Source organism: Pristiophorus japonicus, chromosome 2 (genome assembly GCF_044704955.1).
Source record: "Pristiophorus japonicus isolate sPriJap1 chromosome 2, sPriJap1.hap1, whole genome shotgun sequence".
NCBI classification, from domain to species: domain Eukaryota; kingdom Metazoa; phylum Chordata; class Chondrichthyes; family Pristiophoridae; genus Pristiophorus; species Pristiophorus japonicus.
In genome coordinates this window covers 315,318,939-315,336,463 of record NC_091978.1, presented here as the reverse complement: position 1 = coordinate 315,336,463, position 17,525 = coordinate 315,318,939, and the positions used below count along the sequence as shown (strand labels likewise).

General features: G+C 44.4%; 1 protein-coding gene across 2 annotated transcripts; it reads right to left on the bottom strand.

The window, feature by feature from the left end:
• Positions 1–1,109: 1,109 nt before the first annotated feature.
• On the bottom strand, positions 1,110–11,915 carry LOC139234354 (interleukin-8-like). 2 transcript variants are annotated; one of them, XM_070865254.1, is made up of 5 exons: positions 11,798–11,915; positions 4,094–4,302; positions 3,381–3,516; positions 3,158–3,241; positions 1,110–1,788 (listed from the first exon to the last, which is right to left on the bottom strand). In XM_070865254.1, the coding sequence occupies exons 2-5, from the start codon at positions 4,155–4,157 to the stop codon at positions 1,770–1,772; spliced, it is 303 nt and encodes a 100-aa protein (XP_070721355.1). In that variant the 5' UTR covers positions 4,158–4,302; positions 11,798–11,915; the 3' UTR covers positions 1,110–1,769. The 2 variants fall into 2 exon arrangements, with proteins under 2 accessions (XP_070721355.1, XP_070721356.1); XM_070865255.1 differs by lacking the exon at positions 11,798–11,915 and having other exon boundaries at positions 4,094–4,397.
• Between the last annotated feature and the right edge of the window lie 5,610 nt (positions 11,916–17,525).

Sequence of the window (17,525 nt, the reverse complement as noted above, 5' to 3'; positions counted from 1 at the left end):
AAAGTACAAAAGCGCAGGGAAATTCAGGGGAATTATTTGGCCTTTCCCTGCTTCTACAGTACCTCTGGTGTCTCTCAAAGATCTATCCTTGACCCCCAACTATTTCTCATCTACCTACTGCCCCTCTGTGACATCATCCCAAAAAACAGTGTCATTTCCACATGTATGGCACCCAGATCTATCTCACCTTTTCACCTCGGTAACATCGCCAAACTCCACTCCTGCCTCAGCTCATCTGTACTGAAACTCTCATCCATGCCTTTTTTTCTTCTAGACGTGCCTATTCTAATACACTCCTGGCAGGCCATTCACTTTCTACCCTCCGTAACCTTGAGGCCACCCAAAACTCTGCTGCCGGTATCCTAACTCGCATCAAGTCCTGTTCACCCATCACCCCTGTGCTTGCTGACCTACATTGGCTCCCAGTTAAGCAACACTTTAATTTTAAAATTCTCATCCTTGTTTTCAAATCCCTCCATGGCCTCGCCCCTCCCTAGCTCTGTAATCTCCTCCAGCCCTACAACCCTCTGAGAATCTGGGCTCCTCTAGTTCTGGCCTCTTGAGCATCCCTGATTTTAATCGGTCCACCATTGGTGGCCATGCCTTCAGCTGCCAATGTCCTAAGCTCTGGAATTACCTCCATAAACCTCTCCACATCTCTACCTTTCTTTCCTCCTTTAAGACGTTCCTCTATAGGTCAACCTCTATAGGTCACCCGCTATAGATCACCCACTATAGGTCACCCTCTATAGATCACCCTCCATTGGTCACACTCTATAGGTCGCCCTCTATAGGTCACTCTCTATAGGTCACCCTCTAAAGGTCACCTTCTATTGGACACCCTCTATAGGTCATCTTCTATAGGTCACCCTCTATAGGTTACCAGTGAAAGCAACACTTTTCTTTTTAAAGATGCATCAGATGTAAGTCATTTAGAGAAAATTCTAGGCCCAAGGTTTTGTGATGATCCCTACAGCTAACAAAAAAGTTGTGGTGCTGAGAACTCACATTATTTAGTAAGTACAGTAAATTCAGGCAACTTGTAAAACAATTCAGAATATCTTTGTAATACTTAGTTTAATATGTAAGTCAGACAACTTTAGCCTCAAGCTTTACAATACACAGAATTATAATAATATCTGTATCATAAATTAAGGACAGACACTTCAGAGGAATTATAATTAAATATCAGTTGCAGATATATACAGATATATGCATATATACTTTTTAATTATTATTAGAACATAATTTTTGTAACTAATAAATAAATACAAAATAGGCAATTTTAGGAGATATATAGATAATTAATCAAAAAGCAAATTGCACTCAATTCAAAAAACAAACATAATACTGACAATTTGTCATACCAAGCAATGTGCATCTCCATTGAGTAGCTACATCCTGTAACATCACTACCTGGCAGCAAATGTTAAGAATCTGATTGAATAACACTTAAAAATAATGATCCAACAGAACTATAGATCAAGCGATCTTGATAGTTCATATCCAATGTCTCTCCTGCTGTCAATCAGGGTCCGTTGGTGCCTGGGGCGTAGTTTAATTGAACCTCAATAAAAAAAGTGTTCAGGTTTCAATGTTCCAGGTGATAAAATTGTGAAACAAACAGTGAACACTAAGTTAAGCCAGGTTTACATTCATTGACTGTGACAACCCTGGACCAAGCCAGGGCAGCCTGATGTAAATTCCCAATCTTCGACAGGTGTGTGTTAGTCTCTTGACAATCAGAACTGAACTTCTCTTCAGTGAAATTAGCCAATCTTCTGGGAACTGTTGGAAATGCAAGAATGAATAAATACAGTGAATGTTTGCACCATACACGGATGTTTATGAAAAACAAAATGCTTTAAAAGTCATTAAAATCTGTAGCAAATTGTTTTAGTTGGTTGAATCTACCTACAGTGTTATTTTAAAGCTGAATAAAATATAAGTGCATTCTCATTTTGGTCCAAGACCACCCTGAACAGATGTGTCTGCTCCCTCAAATGTATTAAACACCAGGCTGAGAAATTGGCCTCCTTAGCGCCTCCTATTATCGCCTCCGGGGGGACGATAACGGGGCGCTAACCACTTACCGACCAGGAATGGCAAGACGATCGACTCCCGCTAACTTTAGTGGGAGGTTTGCGGCAGCAATAAGACTCTCCGCCCCGATCTCCTTCTCCCGGAGATCGCGACGCCATCGTCATGCGCATCGTCCCGGTAGCGCCCCAGTCCTGATCTTTGGTTCCGCCCCCTGCAGAATTGCTGGGTGAAAACACGGCAACTACAGGAAGCGTTCATCAGGAGGCCGGGCGCTTCGGGAGCAAGAGAGCCGAGGGAAGTGAACACATTTCTAAAATGCGCTCTCTCAATTTTTCTATCCTTTTCGCCTGCGATCGATCAGTCCGGCATTCTGCTGCTGTGCATTGGGCTGATCGGGCCGGATCGCAGCTGCCGTCGGGGACCAGGTAAGTTTTTTCCTTGCAGAGCCTGCAGCAATGGCCCTTCCCTGAATTTCTCCCCCTTAGTGCAGTCTCAGCTCAGCAGTGTGGTTTCCCCTACAATTTTGTTCTATAGGGCTGTAGTTCCATGTGCACTGGCAGTGCTCCAGCATCTTCTTCAAGTGAGCATTCTTGATGTGTGAGCATGGAGTGTTTGTGACCTGTTTGACTATGAGGCAATAGCAGCCGAATCTGAACCTGTCTTTACCCTGTGTCAGAAACACCCAGCTTTCTCACAGGTGTCACCTGATAGTGACCAGGAGCAAGATCAGTACTGATTTCTTGCCCTCACTAGCCTTGGGATACGAATCCAATACTGGGAGCTTCCAGCTGTAGTCAGCTAACCCAGCACAAACCAACGATAAAACCTGGAGCTTTCCTGGTCTATATTGGGCAGTACCACACCATTAGGTGTATTGATCCACTGAGCCATTTGGGGCTGGGTATTCAATTTAGCAGTTTGACCCTGATTACCGTTACAAGAAAGTGAGTGTGAATATTTTACAAAGGCAAGGTTCGAGTAAATGTTGAGAAACCCATCAATGTGATTGACTTATACCACACCCGACTGGGCAGAATTTGATACTATGACCTGGTACAAAGTGGAACAATTTCATTCTCCCCATCTCTCACTCCACACACAGAATGAAACATACCTTTTGATCACCCTGTCAATGATTTTCTTCACCCAGGGTGCAATAGGATCCAGACAGACTCGATTCGTGTTTTTAAGGGTGGCACTGAAAGAAGTAAAGAATGACATTTATTTCAAATTGTCAAGTCATTTACCTTCTCTGAAAAGGCTTTAACTCCTAATTCAATCTAAAATAATTACTGCTGCTCTTCAATACATGAAGCAGAAAGGAACCAAACACTTACATGATCTCCACATTCCCACAGTGGGGACCACTAGAAATAATTTCAATATTCGCCATCAACTTCGGATGGATGAATTTCGAGGATGTTTCGATACACTGACAGCGCAGGTTAATTCCTGTTCTTCCAATCGATGCAGCTGTAAATTAAACAAATTGCAGGACCTTAATGTTTATTTTCAGATCTGTACTGAGTGTTTCTTTTTCTTATGCCCATTTTCTCTCCCTGAACTAAACTGCTATCAATCTCTTATCATCAGTTTCCTGACAATCACAGATCTGTTACCAGCCAGTCAACCCGTAACCTCAGCAAGCAACATTGCAGGTTGAAGGCAGAGCTCACAATTCTGTTGTAATAATTTGTAACACTCAAATTAACTGAAGGAAGAATAAAGTGTTTTGTATTTTCTGATGTTAAAATTATTTTTGTAGTTTCCTATACTTTTCCAGCTATTTTGGTGACACTCAGTCATTAATTCCAATTACATATACTCCCAAACACCTGTAGCTTGCTGGCTATAGAGTCATGACAAACAGCTTTTAATATTGAACTACATTGCTACATTTTATTAAACAGACAAATAGGATTCCTTTCCCTGTTAATTTTCAATTTCAAATGTATATTTGTAACTGAGTCAGTCAGTGAAATATAGACCCAAATCCTTCCCTTATTATTCTAGATTCTGTATAATTACTGTGCAGCTGGATCTGTCTTACCTTGTGTGGACGACACAGACAGAACAAAGAGAGCGAGGACAATGAGAGTAACTTTGCCGTTCATTGTGCTTTCGTTGTGTGATGATCTTTATCTTCTAGCTGTTGTTGTGCTGCTGCAGCCTGCTTCTGACTCCTCACTGCTCACCTGCTGTATTTGTAGCCAGAATTGCTTGACTCACTGGGAGGAGTTGGCTCATTCTGGAATTTCTCTGGATGTTTAGGATTGTAAAAAAAGCTAACCATTAATGAAAGCTAGGTAAAGGACAATGGAAAGAGAAACAGGTTTTGCTAATTACAGTCCATTACAGCACTTCGATGAGAATTTTGATTATTGTGAAATCAGTTTCTTTCCCAGACCTAAGTGGCTAAAATCAGCTGTTAATTCCAACTGAAAATAATGGAAGATTTTCACAGCATCTTCTGAGGAAAATATAGCCACATGTAAGTGATGTTAAAGTTAAAGTTAATTTACAAATGAGTCCTTCACTGATATCTGTTTCTTGCTGAATTTTAAAAAAAACAGCTAGTGGAGGTTGAGTTCCTTCCTGGAGGTCTGTGTAGTGTAAGTGAATAATGAGCTAGGCCCTGAAGTTTCAGAGTTTCCAACCGTATCTTCAGCAGGAGATAAATAGAACCTCAAGCCCCTGTTTGTGGTGTTTCACCAGGGCCCCGTCAGTCTCCTGCCAAAATGATGAATGCTCCTCTTGGCCCCACAAAAATCTAAAGGCCGCTCAGCTGTCCCCTGAAAAAGGCCCCAAATATTTAGATGTGGCCCAACCATTCTTGGGCATTGGACAGGAAAAGTGATGGCACCGCCCATTGTCCACCCAATGTGCACTCCAGGAGAAAATCTCCCGTCCATATCTAGGAGGCTGAAGAAGTGAGAGACGAGGTGGGGCCAATGCCTTGCATTGCAGATGTGGCAGCATAATGTGGGCTGAAGCTTGGTTCATATATTGTCCAGCCATCCTTGTATTTTGAGTGGACCCCATTAGTGTTCCCTACTTTGGCACTGTACCTTAGTCCAGAGAACATTTACTCCCATGAGTGATGCACTGAGGAGCCAGCATTGATATGATTGGCCACCTCCTGTCATGCTTTCTTTAAACTGGCTCCATTTAAAGGATTTCCCTCGGCCTTGAAAATTGCTGCTTTTCCCATGGCTACTATGTCCAATAAAATAGAACATAAGAACATAAGAAATAGGAACAGGAATCGAGCCTGCTCCACCATCCAATAAGATCATGGCTGATCTGATCACGGACTCAGATCCACTTCCCCGTCCGCTCCCCATAACCCCTTATCCCCTTATCATTTAAGAAACTCTCTATTTCAATCTTAAATTTATTCAATGTCCCAGTTTCCACAGCTCTCTGAGGCAGTGAAATCCACAGATTTACAACCCTCTGAGAGAAGAAATTTCTCCTCATCTCTGTTTTAAATGGGCAGTCCCTTATTCGAAGATCATGCCCTCTAGTTCTAGTGTGGGAACATCCTCTCTGCATCCATCTTGTCAAGCCGCGTCATAATCTTACACATTTCGATAAGATCACCTCTCATTCTTCTGAATACCAATGAGTAGAGGCCCAACCTACTCAACCTTTCCTTATAAGTCAATCCCCTCATCTCCAGAATCAACCTATTGAACCTTCTCTGAACTGCCTCCAAGGTAAGTCTATCCTTTTGTAAATATGGAAACCAAAACTGCATGCAGTATTCCAGGTGTGGCCACACCAATACCCTGTATAGCTGTAGCAAGATTTCTCTGTTTTTATACTCCATCCCCTTTGCAATAAAGGCCAAGATTCCATTGGCCTTTCTGATCACTTGCTGTACCTGCATACTATCCTTTTGTGTTTCATGCGCAAGTACCCCCAGGTCCCACTGTACTGCAGCACTTTGCAATCTTTCTCCATTTAAATCATAATTTGCTCTTTGATTTTTGTACCCAAGTGCATGACCTCACACTTTCCAACATTATACTCCATCTACCAAATGTTTGCCCACTCACTTAGCCTATCTATGTCCGTTTGCAGCTGTTTCAGGCTTTGTTCCTCTCCAGGCTTTGTTACACCAAGAGTTCCTGAAACTCTTTTACTTCATTAGGCAGTATTACAAATTTGGGCTTTGCAAATGTACCTTTTAGGTTCAGTGGCATCAGTCCATCTTGTAAGTGGATTTACATCCCTTATTTGCTGGAGTAGACTTATACTGCCAAAACCCAGCATCTATGATAGCATAACCCAACAGTGTAACAATAGGATGTCTTTGGGATCTGAACCAGATATTTGTGTTTTTCGCGCGTGCAGATCAAGAAAATGTTAAGACAATGTTAAATATGTACCATAAATGTAAAGCTGCTTTGTTTTGTAACAAGGGAACATGCGAGAACTGCTATAATCAGATTCATATAATTCAATCAGTATAACTTGTCTTTATGACTGATACAACATTTTGTCTTCCACATATCAGTTGTCTTGTTTGCATTAAATGAAATCACTACTAACTACGCTGTGTTCTCCTTCTGCGTTTGGTCAAAACTTGGCATTGCAACTTTCTGTTTAAAAATCTGACAATGCCTATGTCTCTGTCCGGGCGCGATCAGTGGCAGGTCAGGTGGAAAGGTTGTTGCTGCGTCTTTCCCCCAGGCGCCACTGTCAGCGGGAATCCAACCCGACGCAGAGGCAGGTGACACAACTTAAATTATTAGTCGTTGGTTGTCAGACCCTTAAGAGTAGTTTTAACCTTAACTTTTACATTTAACTGCATGGCCACAAAAAACACGCTGCTCGGGAACCATGTCTGTCAACCTGAGGCAAGAGTTCAGCGGCCATTGCTCCAGCTGATTAGTTATAAAAGCTCCCAGCTGACTGTTGATCATTTTCCTCAGCAGAAGCTGTTTTTTCACTGCATTCCCAGCACAGATTCTGCAGGCTGCAGTCTTTCCAGCAAAGTCACCATTCTGTGTCACCTCATTGGCACCACCCCACACCAGCACCATAGAGCATCCCTGTAATGACCAAGCTATTCCTTTCATACTCACTGCAATTGCTGGAGGTACCGTTATGTCTCACCATTCACTGCAATTCACTAAACCACTTCCAAAGGTGCACACCAATCAGTCCAAGACTGGAAAATGTTGAAAATAAAGATTTTTATGTTTGACAACACATTAACAGATACTTTACATAAACATTGGATAAAACATCCAAGTGTGTTGTTCATTGGTATTATTGCACTAGGAAGAGGGTGAGTGTGAGGGGTGGCAATTGAGATGAGGATGTGATACTGTAGATAGAGGGATGGGTGGAGGTACAAGGTATGTTGGTGTGAGTAAGGATGTGCAGGAGTAGGGTAGGGAAGGCAGAGTGATAGAGATGTGATGAGAGACACAGCAGAGTGCAGTTGGGTATGGGTTTGCACTAACGTTTCGTGATCTACTGAGATCATTGAAACGTTTGCGGCACTGCATCCAGGTCCTCCTGAACACATCCTTGCTTGTGACCTCCTCTGCAATCTCTACCCAGGCTGTTTTTGTCTCCTGGGGAGGTCTCTTCCACCCATTGGAAGAGAAGAGAACCTCCCTATGTGCTCTGACTCCCTCATATGCATATGGAGGGAGTCATCGGAGAACCTGGATGCAGCTCTCTTCCTCTGTGCATTCATTGTCGGTGTTTGTAGCACTCCAATGCTGTAGTGCACTGACAGCACTATGTTAGATTTAATTTCAAATCTAATGTGGCCATAGACATGTTTAAAGATCCCGGCTGAAAACGTGTCATCGATGATGTCACCAGACCCTCACCATTTAGTTGGGCCGAGTAATCAGCTGAGCGGGCTTAATAGGCCCTATTAAGGGAAAGCCATTTTCAGAACCGGGATGGAGCCAGCAGTGGGGCTGCGACCCACCATGACCACCGCCCACATCGGACCCACCTTTGTGGGCAAAATTCAGGCCTCTATCTCTGTTTTTAATCACCCTGTGTTCATAGCCAAAAGAGAAAGTCTTTTTAAAATTGTATTTAATGCATTAATCTCAGATGTTACGGAAATCATAGTCGGCTTCAATAAAATGTTCAAAATTTTGTTTCCAAACATCACCTAACCTTCCTCTTGAGTTTTCAAATACAAAATCTAAAATATTTTAGCTTACCAGACAATGAATCCTTCTCGCGGCTGCTTTCCAGCAGTCTTACTCCTAGTGGTGGGAAGTGAAGAAAAAGAGTAAAGGATGTTATCAGTCAGTGATCAATTGCACTTGCAGCTTGATGTTGGATGGCTGGAGGTGTCATTCCAGGTAGAGTGGTGAGATCAGAAATGCTGGGTTGGGTTGGGTAGAGCAGAAAGGTTGGATAGCGCAGTAGGACAGAAAGGAACATAGCAACATAGGCCATTCAGCCCATTGAGCCTGTTCCGCTATTCAATGGAAGCATGGCTGATCTGTACCTCAACACCATTTTGCCACCTTTGATCCAATCCCTTGATACCCTTTCTAACAAAAATCTATCGATCTCAATCTTGAAAATTTCAATTCCTTAAGTTAGAATTGTCGATTGTATTTTGAGCAAAAGCAAGTAATTATATACTTGACATATAGTATTAAGCCGTTTGATAGTTTTGAAAATAATAGCCAATGACTGTTTCTGGGATTCAGAGAAACTGCTAGCCAGAAATTTCAAAACCTCCTCAAAGTGTTTAACTAGTTGTTAAGTTGCTGCTTCTATTAACTTAATGGACACTCATAAGCACTATGAGAATAATGGTTGGACCTAACACTGTTTAGCCCAGCTCTAATCTACAGTAATACCAACTCTCGCAAATTAATTACACGATTTTTAACAAAAAATTGCCTCAACTTGCGATCTCGCAAGTCAACTGTAAAAAGTCAGGATTTTCCTGTTGGAGCAAAGGGCGGAATTTGAACCGCACTGCACTGCTACTGCACCGGAAACAGCTTCAGCTTTGAATCCAGCTGACCCCATGCAAACATTGAAACCACTAGTTACCACGGGCCAATAGGAGGAAGGGACGAGAAAAAGATAGCCAATCAAAAATAGAATTCCGAGCGCACGGATGAGGACCAGATCTCTGCGGTCATGTGGCAGTCATGAATTAAAACCGAGGCAGACAGCACTCAGTCAGAGACACGGAGTGAAGCATTTCAGTGAGTAAATATTTCAGAGTGAAGCTTTCCCTCCCCTCTGCTGTCATAAATTTGAGCTGGAAAAGCGAAGCAGCTTTTGTTGCAAAAAAATTGGTGTGAGAGATCCTGATCTGAGATTTTTTTTTAAAAGTCGCAAAAAAATGATATAATTGAAATGCAATTTTATGTTGCTATCCCTGAGGTGTCTCCTCTCTGCTCTTTGTGCAGCCAAAATTTTAGTTTGCAATCTGTTCATTTGAAATGTTTGCCTCTCCATGGGCTTTGTGCTGAACGTGAAATGACAATTGGGACCCTGGAATATACCGGGGAGCACAGACCACTGCAATACTATTATATTGTTTAATTTTCAGTGATTGACAGGCTTGGCTCCCTGTCGAACGGGGAACGTGGCAGCAGAGGGCACAAACCAGGAACAGGTAAGTTTATGCTGCTGGGTTGGAGATCCTGAGGGGCAGGGTGGGTACAGAGTGGACTTGGTCGTGGGTAGTCAGAGATAGATCGGAGTCAGAGATGTGGTGTTGGGGAGAGTCGGTGATCACGGTAGGGGTGGGGGGGAGGGGGTCCGATCGCTGGAGGGGGGGATCCGATCACGGGGAGGAAAGCAGGTTAGCTTGAGGGGCTTCTGACTGGCCTGCTATTCCTGTGGCCATTTCATCAGCAGCAGCCTTTTAACCTCCACACCCTGCTTCAATTTCCCTGCCCCCCAATGCCAGTCGAGCAGGATTTTCACTGAAGTCCCACCATGCATAGCAATGAGGCCCCCAAGGAAATGTGACCAGGTGCAGCTGGGATCACTTGGCAGAGGGAGTCCTGCACCGCCCATCTATTGGCAATGTCAGGAAAGTCCAGGCCTTAATGTTATAAACATTATTTTATCTTTCTTTCCTCCTTGGTGTACAATATTTGACGATAAGATATTTTGTTGTGTCTGACTTTATCTCTTTTCTCTTCACCACCATTCTCAAGCAGAACAAATTAGATCTCACATCTTTAGAACTTCCTGCTTTGCTCTCTTGCTGCCTGCACTCTCCTTTCTCAAGCGACATACCTGCTGATTTTGAATACAAAGCCATCTCTGAGTAATTGAGAGTTACAACACAATGTAATAACCGAGACAGATTTTCTGATGGAATAGATAATTAGTTGGTTTTGTGTCTTCAAATCCCTTGCTCAAATAAAATCTCACACTACTTTCATATCCATTGTGAACGCAATATATACAAATTAGAGGAAAAGTTTACGCGGCATAATTTGTGGTTGGAATGATGCCAGCTTTTGTCATCATTCCACTTTTGAAACTAACCGCAACCTTGGGATTTAGCCCATGTACAGGCATGTGTGGAAATCCTGACGTTGCGTTCTGTCATTGACAGCTCCAAAGCAGGCTGCACCATGAAACCGCTCCCCCCCCCGCCAACCCCACAGAGCCGGCAATCTGTGAAATCAGACAAATTAGCAAATCATTGACCTTGACCTTGACCAGTGGTTTGAGGTCCTGAAGCTTTGAGCACTGGAGCCAGGTGGTGGAGGTGACATTGCTGGCGGTGATGGCCTTGGTAATGTACTCCCACATTATTCTTTCTGGAGCACCTCCTGGCCCCCATGGGTTGAGGGCCAGTCTTGCAGTGTTGATCCCTGCACAAAGCTGGAGTGCTGCATGTGAGACCCTGGGTGCCCCTTCCCTGGCGTGATGATTCATTTGTGGTAGCGCTGAGGCGGTTTCCCCATTTGTTGAGTTTAGGAAGGTTAATTCAGCTTTAAGTGCTGAATATTGACATTGAATCAGTGCATTTTATTTTCCTCTTAAGTGCTTGGCTCTTAAAATTTCAGAGCTTCTCTCTGCCCATGATGCATTGTGAGCTTCACAGCTTCGTACAAAGAAGCTCGGGGAAGCATCAACGCCGCACCAGCACCACAAATTAGTCCCGGATCCCTCATGCAAAGGCACCAGGACGGCGTCGCACCAAAGGTTAGCGCTGTGCCACCCACCACCGTGTCCCGCCCACACCAATTTACCTCGTTTAGCGCGGCAGCCATTTCGGGCAACCATTAACGGCAGTTGGTGAGGTCACCGACTGCTTTCCAGGCAAGAATACATTTCTCCCCCAAAGGGACCCCCTTGTAGCAATCTGTTGAGAATCATTGAAGGAAGTATTAACAGTTGCTCCAGGGATTGATCACAAGCTGGCTGTTGTTTTTAATTTTAAATGCTAAGCTGTAGAAATTGGTTCTTCAGGCACATTTTCGAGTGCAAAACCAGCAGCGGGGGTCCTGGGGCACAACAATGACACATTTACCTGTGACCTGAATGCAAACATAGACTGGGCCTTCCCACTACTAAATTTATCACTGTTATGTCTGTTCGCAACCCTTACCAATTTCTAATCCCAGGTGATTGTTCCACTCTGCAAATGCATCGTGTAATGCAGTGTGGTAAAAAAGCATTACTGTCTTTGATAGATTATTCAATGGCCCTGAAATTCCGGTCGGAGGTTTCTTTTGGACGATTGCCTCCGACCGGAGAATTTTTACAAATTTACCTGGTGGTCTCGGAGGCGCCTGCATTTCCGTTGGGGAGGCCTTCTCTTCCCGCGCTGCGAGGTGCGCTCCCGTCCTCCAGGTTCCATCGCAGACGGTGCAGTCACGCCAATCAGGTACAGTATTCCACAGCTTTCTCATTATAGCAATGAGACCTCCGTATCTACGCGTCTCATTGCTATTAATGAGAAAAAAAACAAACGCACTAAACACCATAATGAAAAATAAAAAACATACCTCACATAATTAAAATTCATCGAAATTAGAGTTAATAAATGTCTTAAAAAAAAAAAGATTTTGTAATTAGCATTAAAAATAAACTTACCTTAGTGGGCAGGGTTTTTAACAACAAAATGTGTTTTTTCAAATTTAATTTTATTATGTTTTTGTATGTTTTAAAACTCTAACGCCTGCTTTTATCAGTCGCAAGAGTTTTGAGGACATTTGCTGGGCAAGATATGGGTAAATACCGCAATCTTGCTCTTGCAAATGTCCTCGCTCCCGAGATACGGAAGATCTGTCAAGCTCCAGCTTGACAGATCGGAAAAGCTCGTTTTCAGTGCATGCACATTGTGCGGTTAAAAAACGGCTTTTGCCTTGCCTTCCCTGGTCCATACACACTCCATACAAACCCGGGGAGGCTGGGATTTCCAGGCCATTTACTTCTTTAGCCACAGTGCACACAGGTTAAGCTCAGTTATTGCTAAGTGTTTCTTGCAAGCAAGATAGAATTTACATTAGTGTAGTTAATTTGCACACATCAGAGCACGCGGCACCTCATTAACATATGCAAATGGACTAAGACATGTTTTGCGTATCGGCCTAGGAGAACTTAAAATGGGCCCCATGAATTTTACAGTGGGGCCAGTACCTGCACAGACTGGCCCTAGAATTCCAGGTTTGGCAATGGTGTAAATCAGGTGTCTCTCCCATGGTTGGGGACAGAAGTTGGGGTGGGCCTGGGATCCATCAGGAATCTGCCCCATTTTTGAATTGTGTTGAAATTGTACTGGAAATGGGGGCAGGTGAAAGAAATGGTCATCCTCTACTAACAGCATTCTGACATCATGATGTCATCTGGTGCAAGTTCTGGCATCTCCATCCACCCTGGTAATGTCTGCTTACATAAAACAAGTGCCCTAGCTAGGATCAGCTGATCAAGTATTTTAAAGGAGAAGTGTTGCAGCTTTAACATGCTATTTGATTTTTAGCTTCAACTTTAGATACCCTGGTGTCGATTTTGAGTACCCTCGTCTGGCATTAACAGGACGGTAACAGCCTCAAAATGGAGTCGTGACCTTACCGCCCCATTAACACTGGCGATGCGGCCGGCTTCTTTTTACTGCTGGCTCTACAAAATGTTTGTCTATTTCAGCTAATAGGCCCATTTTAATACAGAAATTGCAATCCTGTTATGTAAATAGGACCCTAATTGCCATTTTAAGTAGGAACTGGCAGGGCCTGTGCAGTGCTGGCTCTGCTCAGTTCCATGGGTGATGGAAGAGAATAGACCCTCTAAACGCAAGTCCTCAATTGCTGTTTTGGGCCCTGGAGATGCAGGACTGCACCTCTACAACCCACAAAAATGATCTCGGTACTGATTCTCTAAGAACCCCCTCGGCACCTTACCTTGTTGGCGGCAGCTCTGTCCTGATTTTCAGGCTTCAGACTGGCGAGCTGTGTCAGGACATCTGTTTGGCACCCTGCAGCTCACCTTAATTGAATTCAATCGAAGCCTGAGCCCCAAAGTCACAAGGGCCTCCTCCCCACCGGAACGGGCGACCAATCAGCATACTCTGCTGGTCGGTCACCAAAAACTCAAAATTTACACCCCTGCATCTAATCTAATTTTCATACAAGGATAGCTAAAGCTTTTACCAACTATTTCTCCTTCTCCAAGTAGCAGGTCAGTCTCAGGGGAATTAATACAATAATCGAATAAGGTTGTAATATGGGGTTCCCTGTGGGAGTCCCATTATAAATTATGTACATTTTGTAGGAAGAGGAGGAGGAGGAGGAGGCTCATGAGGCAGCACCAGAGGAAAGCCAGTCCCTCTCGGCACTACTCTGCCAACAGAATGTATTGGACCATGCACTCCTTTCAAAATAGCACCCAAGAGTTGTACCTCAGAAGGCTGCAATTCAGCCAAGAAGCTCTGGAGAAGCTGTGCTTACTGCTATACCTAGAACTATAGATCAGGTCAACTGTATAGATTCCTCCCACAGTGGCAGAGAAGGTCAGCCATGATCTTATTAAATGGTGGAGCAGGCTCGAGGAACCAAATGGCCTACTCCTGCTCCTATTTCTTATGTTTTTTTGTTCTTATGTGATAACATCTGCAAACTTTTATGGAACAGAATTCTTCCAGATAGCCCCTTGAGACTTCTGCAACATTAGGCAATTTAGTGTGCATGCTTGTATTCAGCAAGTTACCACTGTCGGGTTTTTCAGGGATGCATATTTCATCCTATTTGAGCCTGGTTCTAGGGTGATAAATGGGGAAAAGGTGATCAACTTTTGTGAAGTTGCAGGATTTTGCATTAGTTGCACACACATGGCAATACATGCCCCATATGTCAACTATATTAATGGGAAGGGATTCCACTTACACAACTGCATCAATGTACAATCATTAACATTGCTTCTTGGATGTTAATGTTTGGAGCACCCATAAAACATTAATTCTGCAGTAATCGAGTATCCTAGCTCTATTCCAAAGGCAAGGCCAAATCACAGGATGGCTCCTTAGTGACAAGTATGAGCCTCCTGGTACATGACACCATCACTGCAGAAGAGTTTTACAATGATGCTCTTATTGGAATATGCATTGGAATATTGAAGGGATGGTTTTGGTGCCTGGAAAGGTTAGTGGTGTGGCCTGCAGTAGGCGCTAAGCACAGTCTTCAAAGTTGTGCTAACCTGCTGTGCCTGCACAATTTTACTTTCCAGAAAGACTTGGGGGTTGAAATCCGGTTGCTACCGCCACACTCACCCTCCATGGAGCTGGCCCCCTGCTTTTCCCATCCCCGTGGCATGGCTGCAGTCCACTGGGTCCCGGATCATCCTACCTCCATCTCCCTAACCACGCCTTCCGCAAAAACTGTCACGTTCAGAGAGGTGTCCTCCGCCTCCTCCTCCTCTCTACCATCACTCGCAGTGGAAGGCTGACGTGAAGGCCCTTGCCATCTGAGTCATCATCTGAAAGCACAAAACCAGAGAAGAGTGGTTACCTGCAGGGGAGGGGGCCAGGTCTGGGAAAGGCATTCGCAAATGCCAGTCTGATGGAAAGTGGTGATAGATTGTGGTGTCAGGGCTAAGTAGCCTGCTAGAGGCTGCAAAAGAACTTTGAGTTCAACATACTGTCACTGTCCCCAGGGGGCTCGGCCTCACCCTTTGCCACCGCACCTACTTGTGCACCCAACAGGGCCGATACGCATTCCTCCACAGGAGTTGGGGGTTGCACCTCAGAGTCCCCTCCTGCGGCCTGCATCTGGTCTCCTCGGATCTGTGCGCGCTTGGCCTGCAAGATTAAAGCAAACGTCAGAGTTAGTGCCTTCTATCCATCTGTCCAAAGTGCCTTACATAGTTCATAACATGTTAGTGTATGAGAGTCTTTCAAGGTCGATATAACTTCCATTAGCTGTGAGTACTTGGTGTGGAAATGCTTGAATGAGGGGGGCGATGACCTAACAGTTACTGTGAGGATAGCGTCTTCCAGACACTATGAAAACTGAGGAGGTAACAAGATGAGGGTTGGGTATCCACAACAGAGTAGGAAAGTTTACTGTGCAAGCAGGCCTTCGGAGTGGGTGTGGCTGCAAATGCAAACTTTGCATCTGGCCTCACCTACATAGAACATGGGGTCAGACACATTCACATTGAAGAGAGACTGCACATTGAGCTCAGAGCACAGAATGTTCAGGTAAATGGAAAATATACTCACCCATAGCAACTGAGTCATGTCGATCCACTTCTTGCGACATTGGATCGCGGTCCTGGGCACCGTGTCACTTGCAAACGCTATTTCGGCGACTTCCCGTCAGAGCTTTCGAAATGTTTGGGGCTGGGGCCTCCATTAACCCTCCATGCTGAGTAATTCTTGACGCCATATCAAGGGCATTAAGCAGTGCATCGACGGTGGCATCGGAGAAGCGGTGAGCGCGCTGGCGAGCTGCTGCTGCATCTGCCACCTTCACCCTGTGAGTGAGTGCATAGGAGGGGAAGATAGGCACTAGGTGGTACCACCCCCGATCACCACCTCAATTGAATCCAGGTGGCACCAGTATGTCTGTGGCGCAGTTACAAATGATGATTGCCGTCTGGATGTTGCCGCACCACTTACTGCCGCTTACTGCCTCCAGAGTAGCGAGCAATGCTTGATTTAACACTGCAATCCCTTTTTCAGGAGGCAAAACTGAATTTTGCGGTGGGTGGCGGCAACTGCCGACTGGCGGTAAAATCTCCATTCAGACGGTGACACCGCCTCAAAGTAGTGAGACGGAATTTCAATTCCTTGGAGTGGGAAGTCCCTGAGGAGAATGGAAAACCAAATAAGGAAATTGGAGGTAAAGAGAACCAAGCAAGGATGCAGCAGATCCACAGGCAATGGCAACAAGAGAACAACCAACTATTTCAGGACATCTGCTCTACTAAATGATTCATTCTGTGTCACAGTTTATCTCGCAGCATTTATCCACCACATTTCAGCACCCTATTATGACAATGTCATTGCAGCAACAATTCATGCTTTTATTTAGCAGATCCATGAAAAATGTCAGCCAAAGCCAAACCACAACTATAGCTCTGATAAATGCTTCCTCAAAAGGACCAACAGTATATAATAGCATCTGCAGGATTTTGCTTTTGTAACAGTACATGAAGTTATTTATTGCAATATAATAAAAGCAGAATAATTTTTATTGGCACCATGCACACCTTGGGGCCTTGTTATCAGGCCTATTCTGCTGCTTCTAAGTACCACCTAAGGGCAGGGGTGCATGATATGAATAGCTGCACCAGACTAGAATGAGCCTCTTCCAATGGGCGGAAGAGACCTCCCCAGGACATCAACGTAGCCTGGCTGCACATTGCACAGGAGGGCACAAGCAGGGATGTCATCAGGATGACCAGGTTGCAGTGACGCAAACCTGTCAATTACTCAGTAGATCACGAAACGTTACTGAAAAGCCATACTCAACCTCATCCTGCTGTGCCACTCATCACACCCCCATCATTCTGCCATTCCTGTCCGACTCCTACACATCCTTACTCACATCAACTTACATTGCACCTCCACTCATCCCTCTCTATCTACATTATCTCATCCCCATTTCACTAGCCACCCCTCATACTCACCCTCATTCTAGTGGAAGTATACCAACTAACAACATACAAGGGTAGGCACTTGGGTGTTTTAGCCAATGTTCATGTGAGGTTTCTGTTAATATGTTGTCAACATTTTGCCTTCTTAGACAGATTTGTGTGCACCTTTAGAAATGGCTTAATGAGTTGTAGTGAATGGTGAGACATAAGGGTACCACCCGCAAAGCTGATGAGTGTGAAAGGAATGGCTAGGATATTGTAGGGATGCTTTATGTTGTTGGTGTGGGGTGGTGCCAACCTGGTGCACCATGTAACAGCCAGGGTGTACAGCATCAAGTGAAATAAATGTTGTCATGGTGAGGGCATCCCTGCCATCCCAGGCAGCAATGTGGTTGGGTGCTGATGCC

Bases quoted from the DNA above. Each gene is read 5' to 3' on its own strand.
- LOC139234354 (XM_070865254.1), bottom strand. From the start codon at position 4,157: ATGAACGGCAAAGTTACTCTCATTGTCCTCGCTCTCTTTGTTCTGTCT. The intron at 3,517-4,093 runs GTAAGACAGATC...TTTAATTTACAG, and splicing joins GTCTGTGTCGTCCACACAAG to CTGCATCGATTGGAAGAACA. The intron at 3,242-3,380 runs GTAAGTGTTTGG...TACTTCTTTCAG, and splicing joins TGTGGGAATGTGGAGATCAT to TGCCACCCTTAAAAACACGA.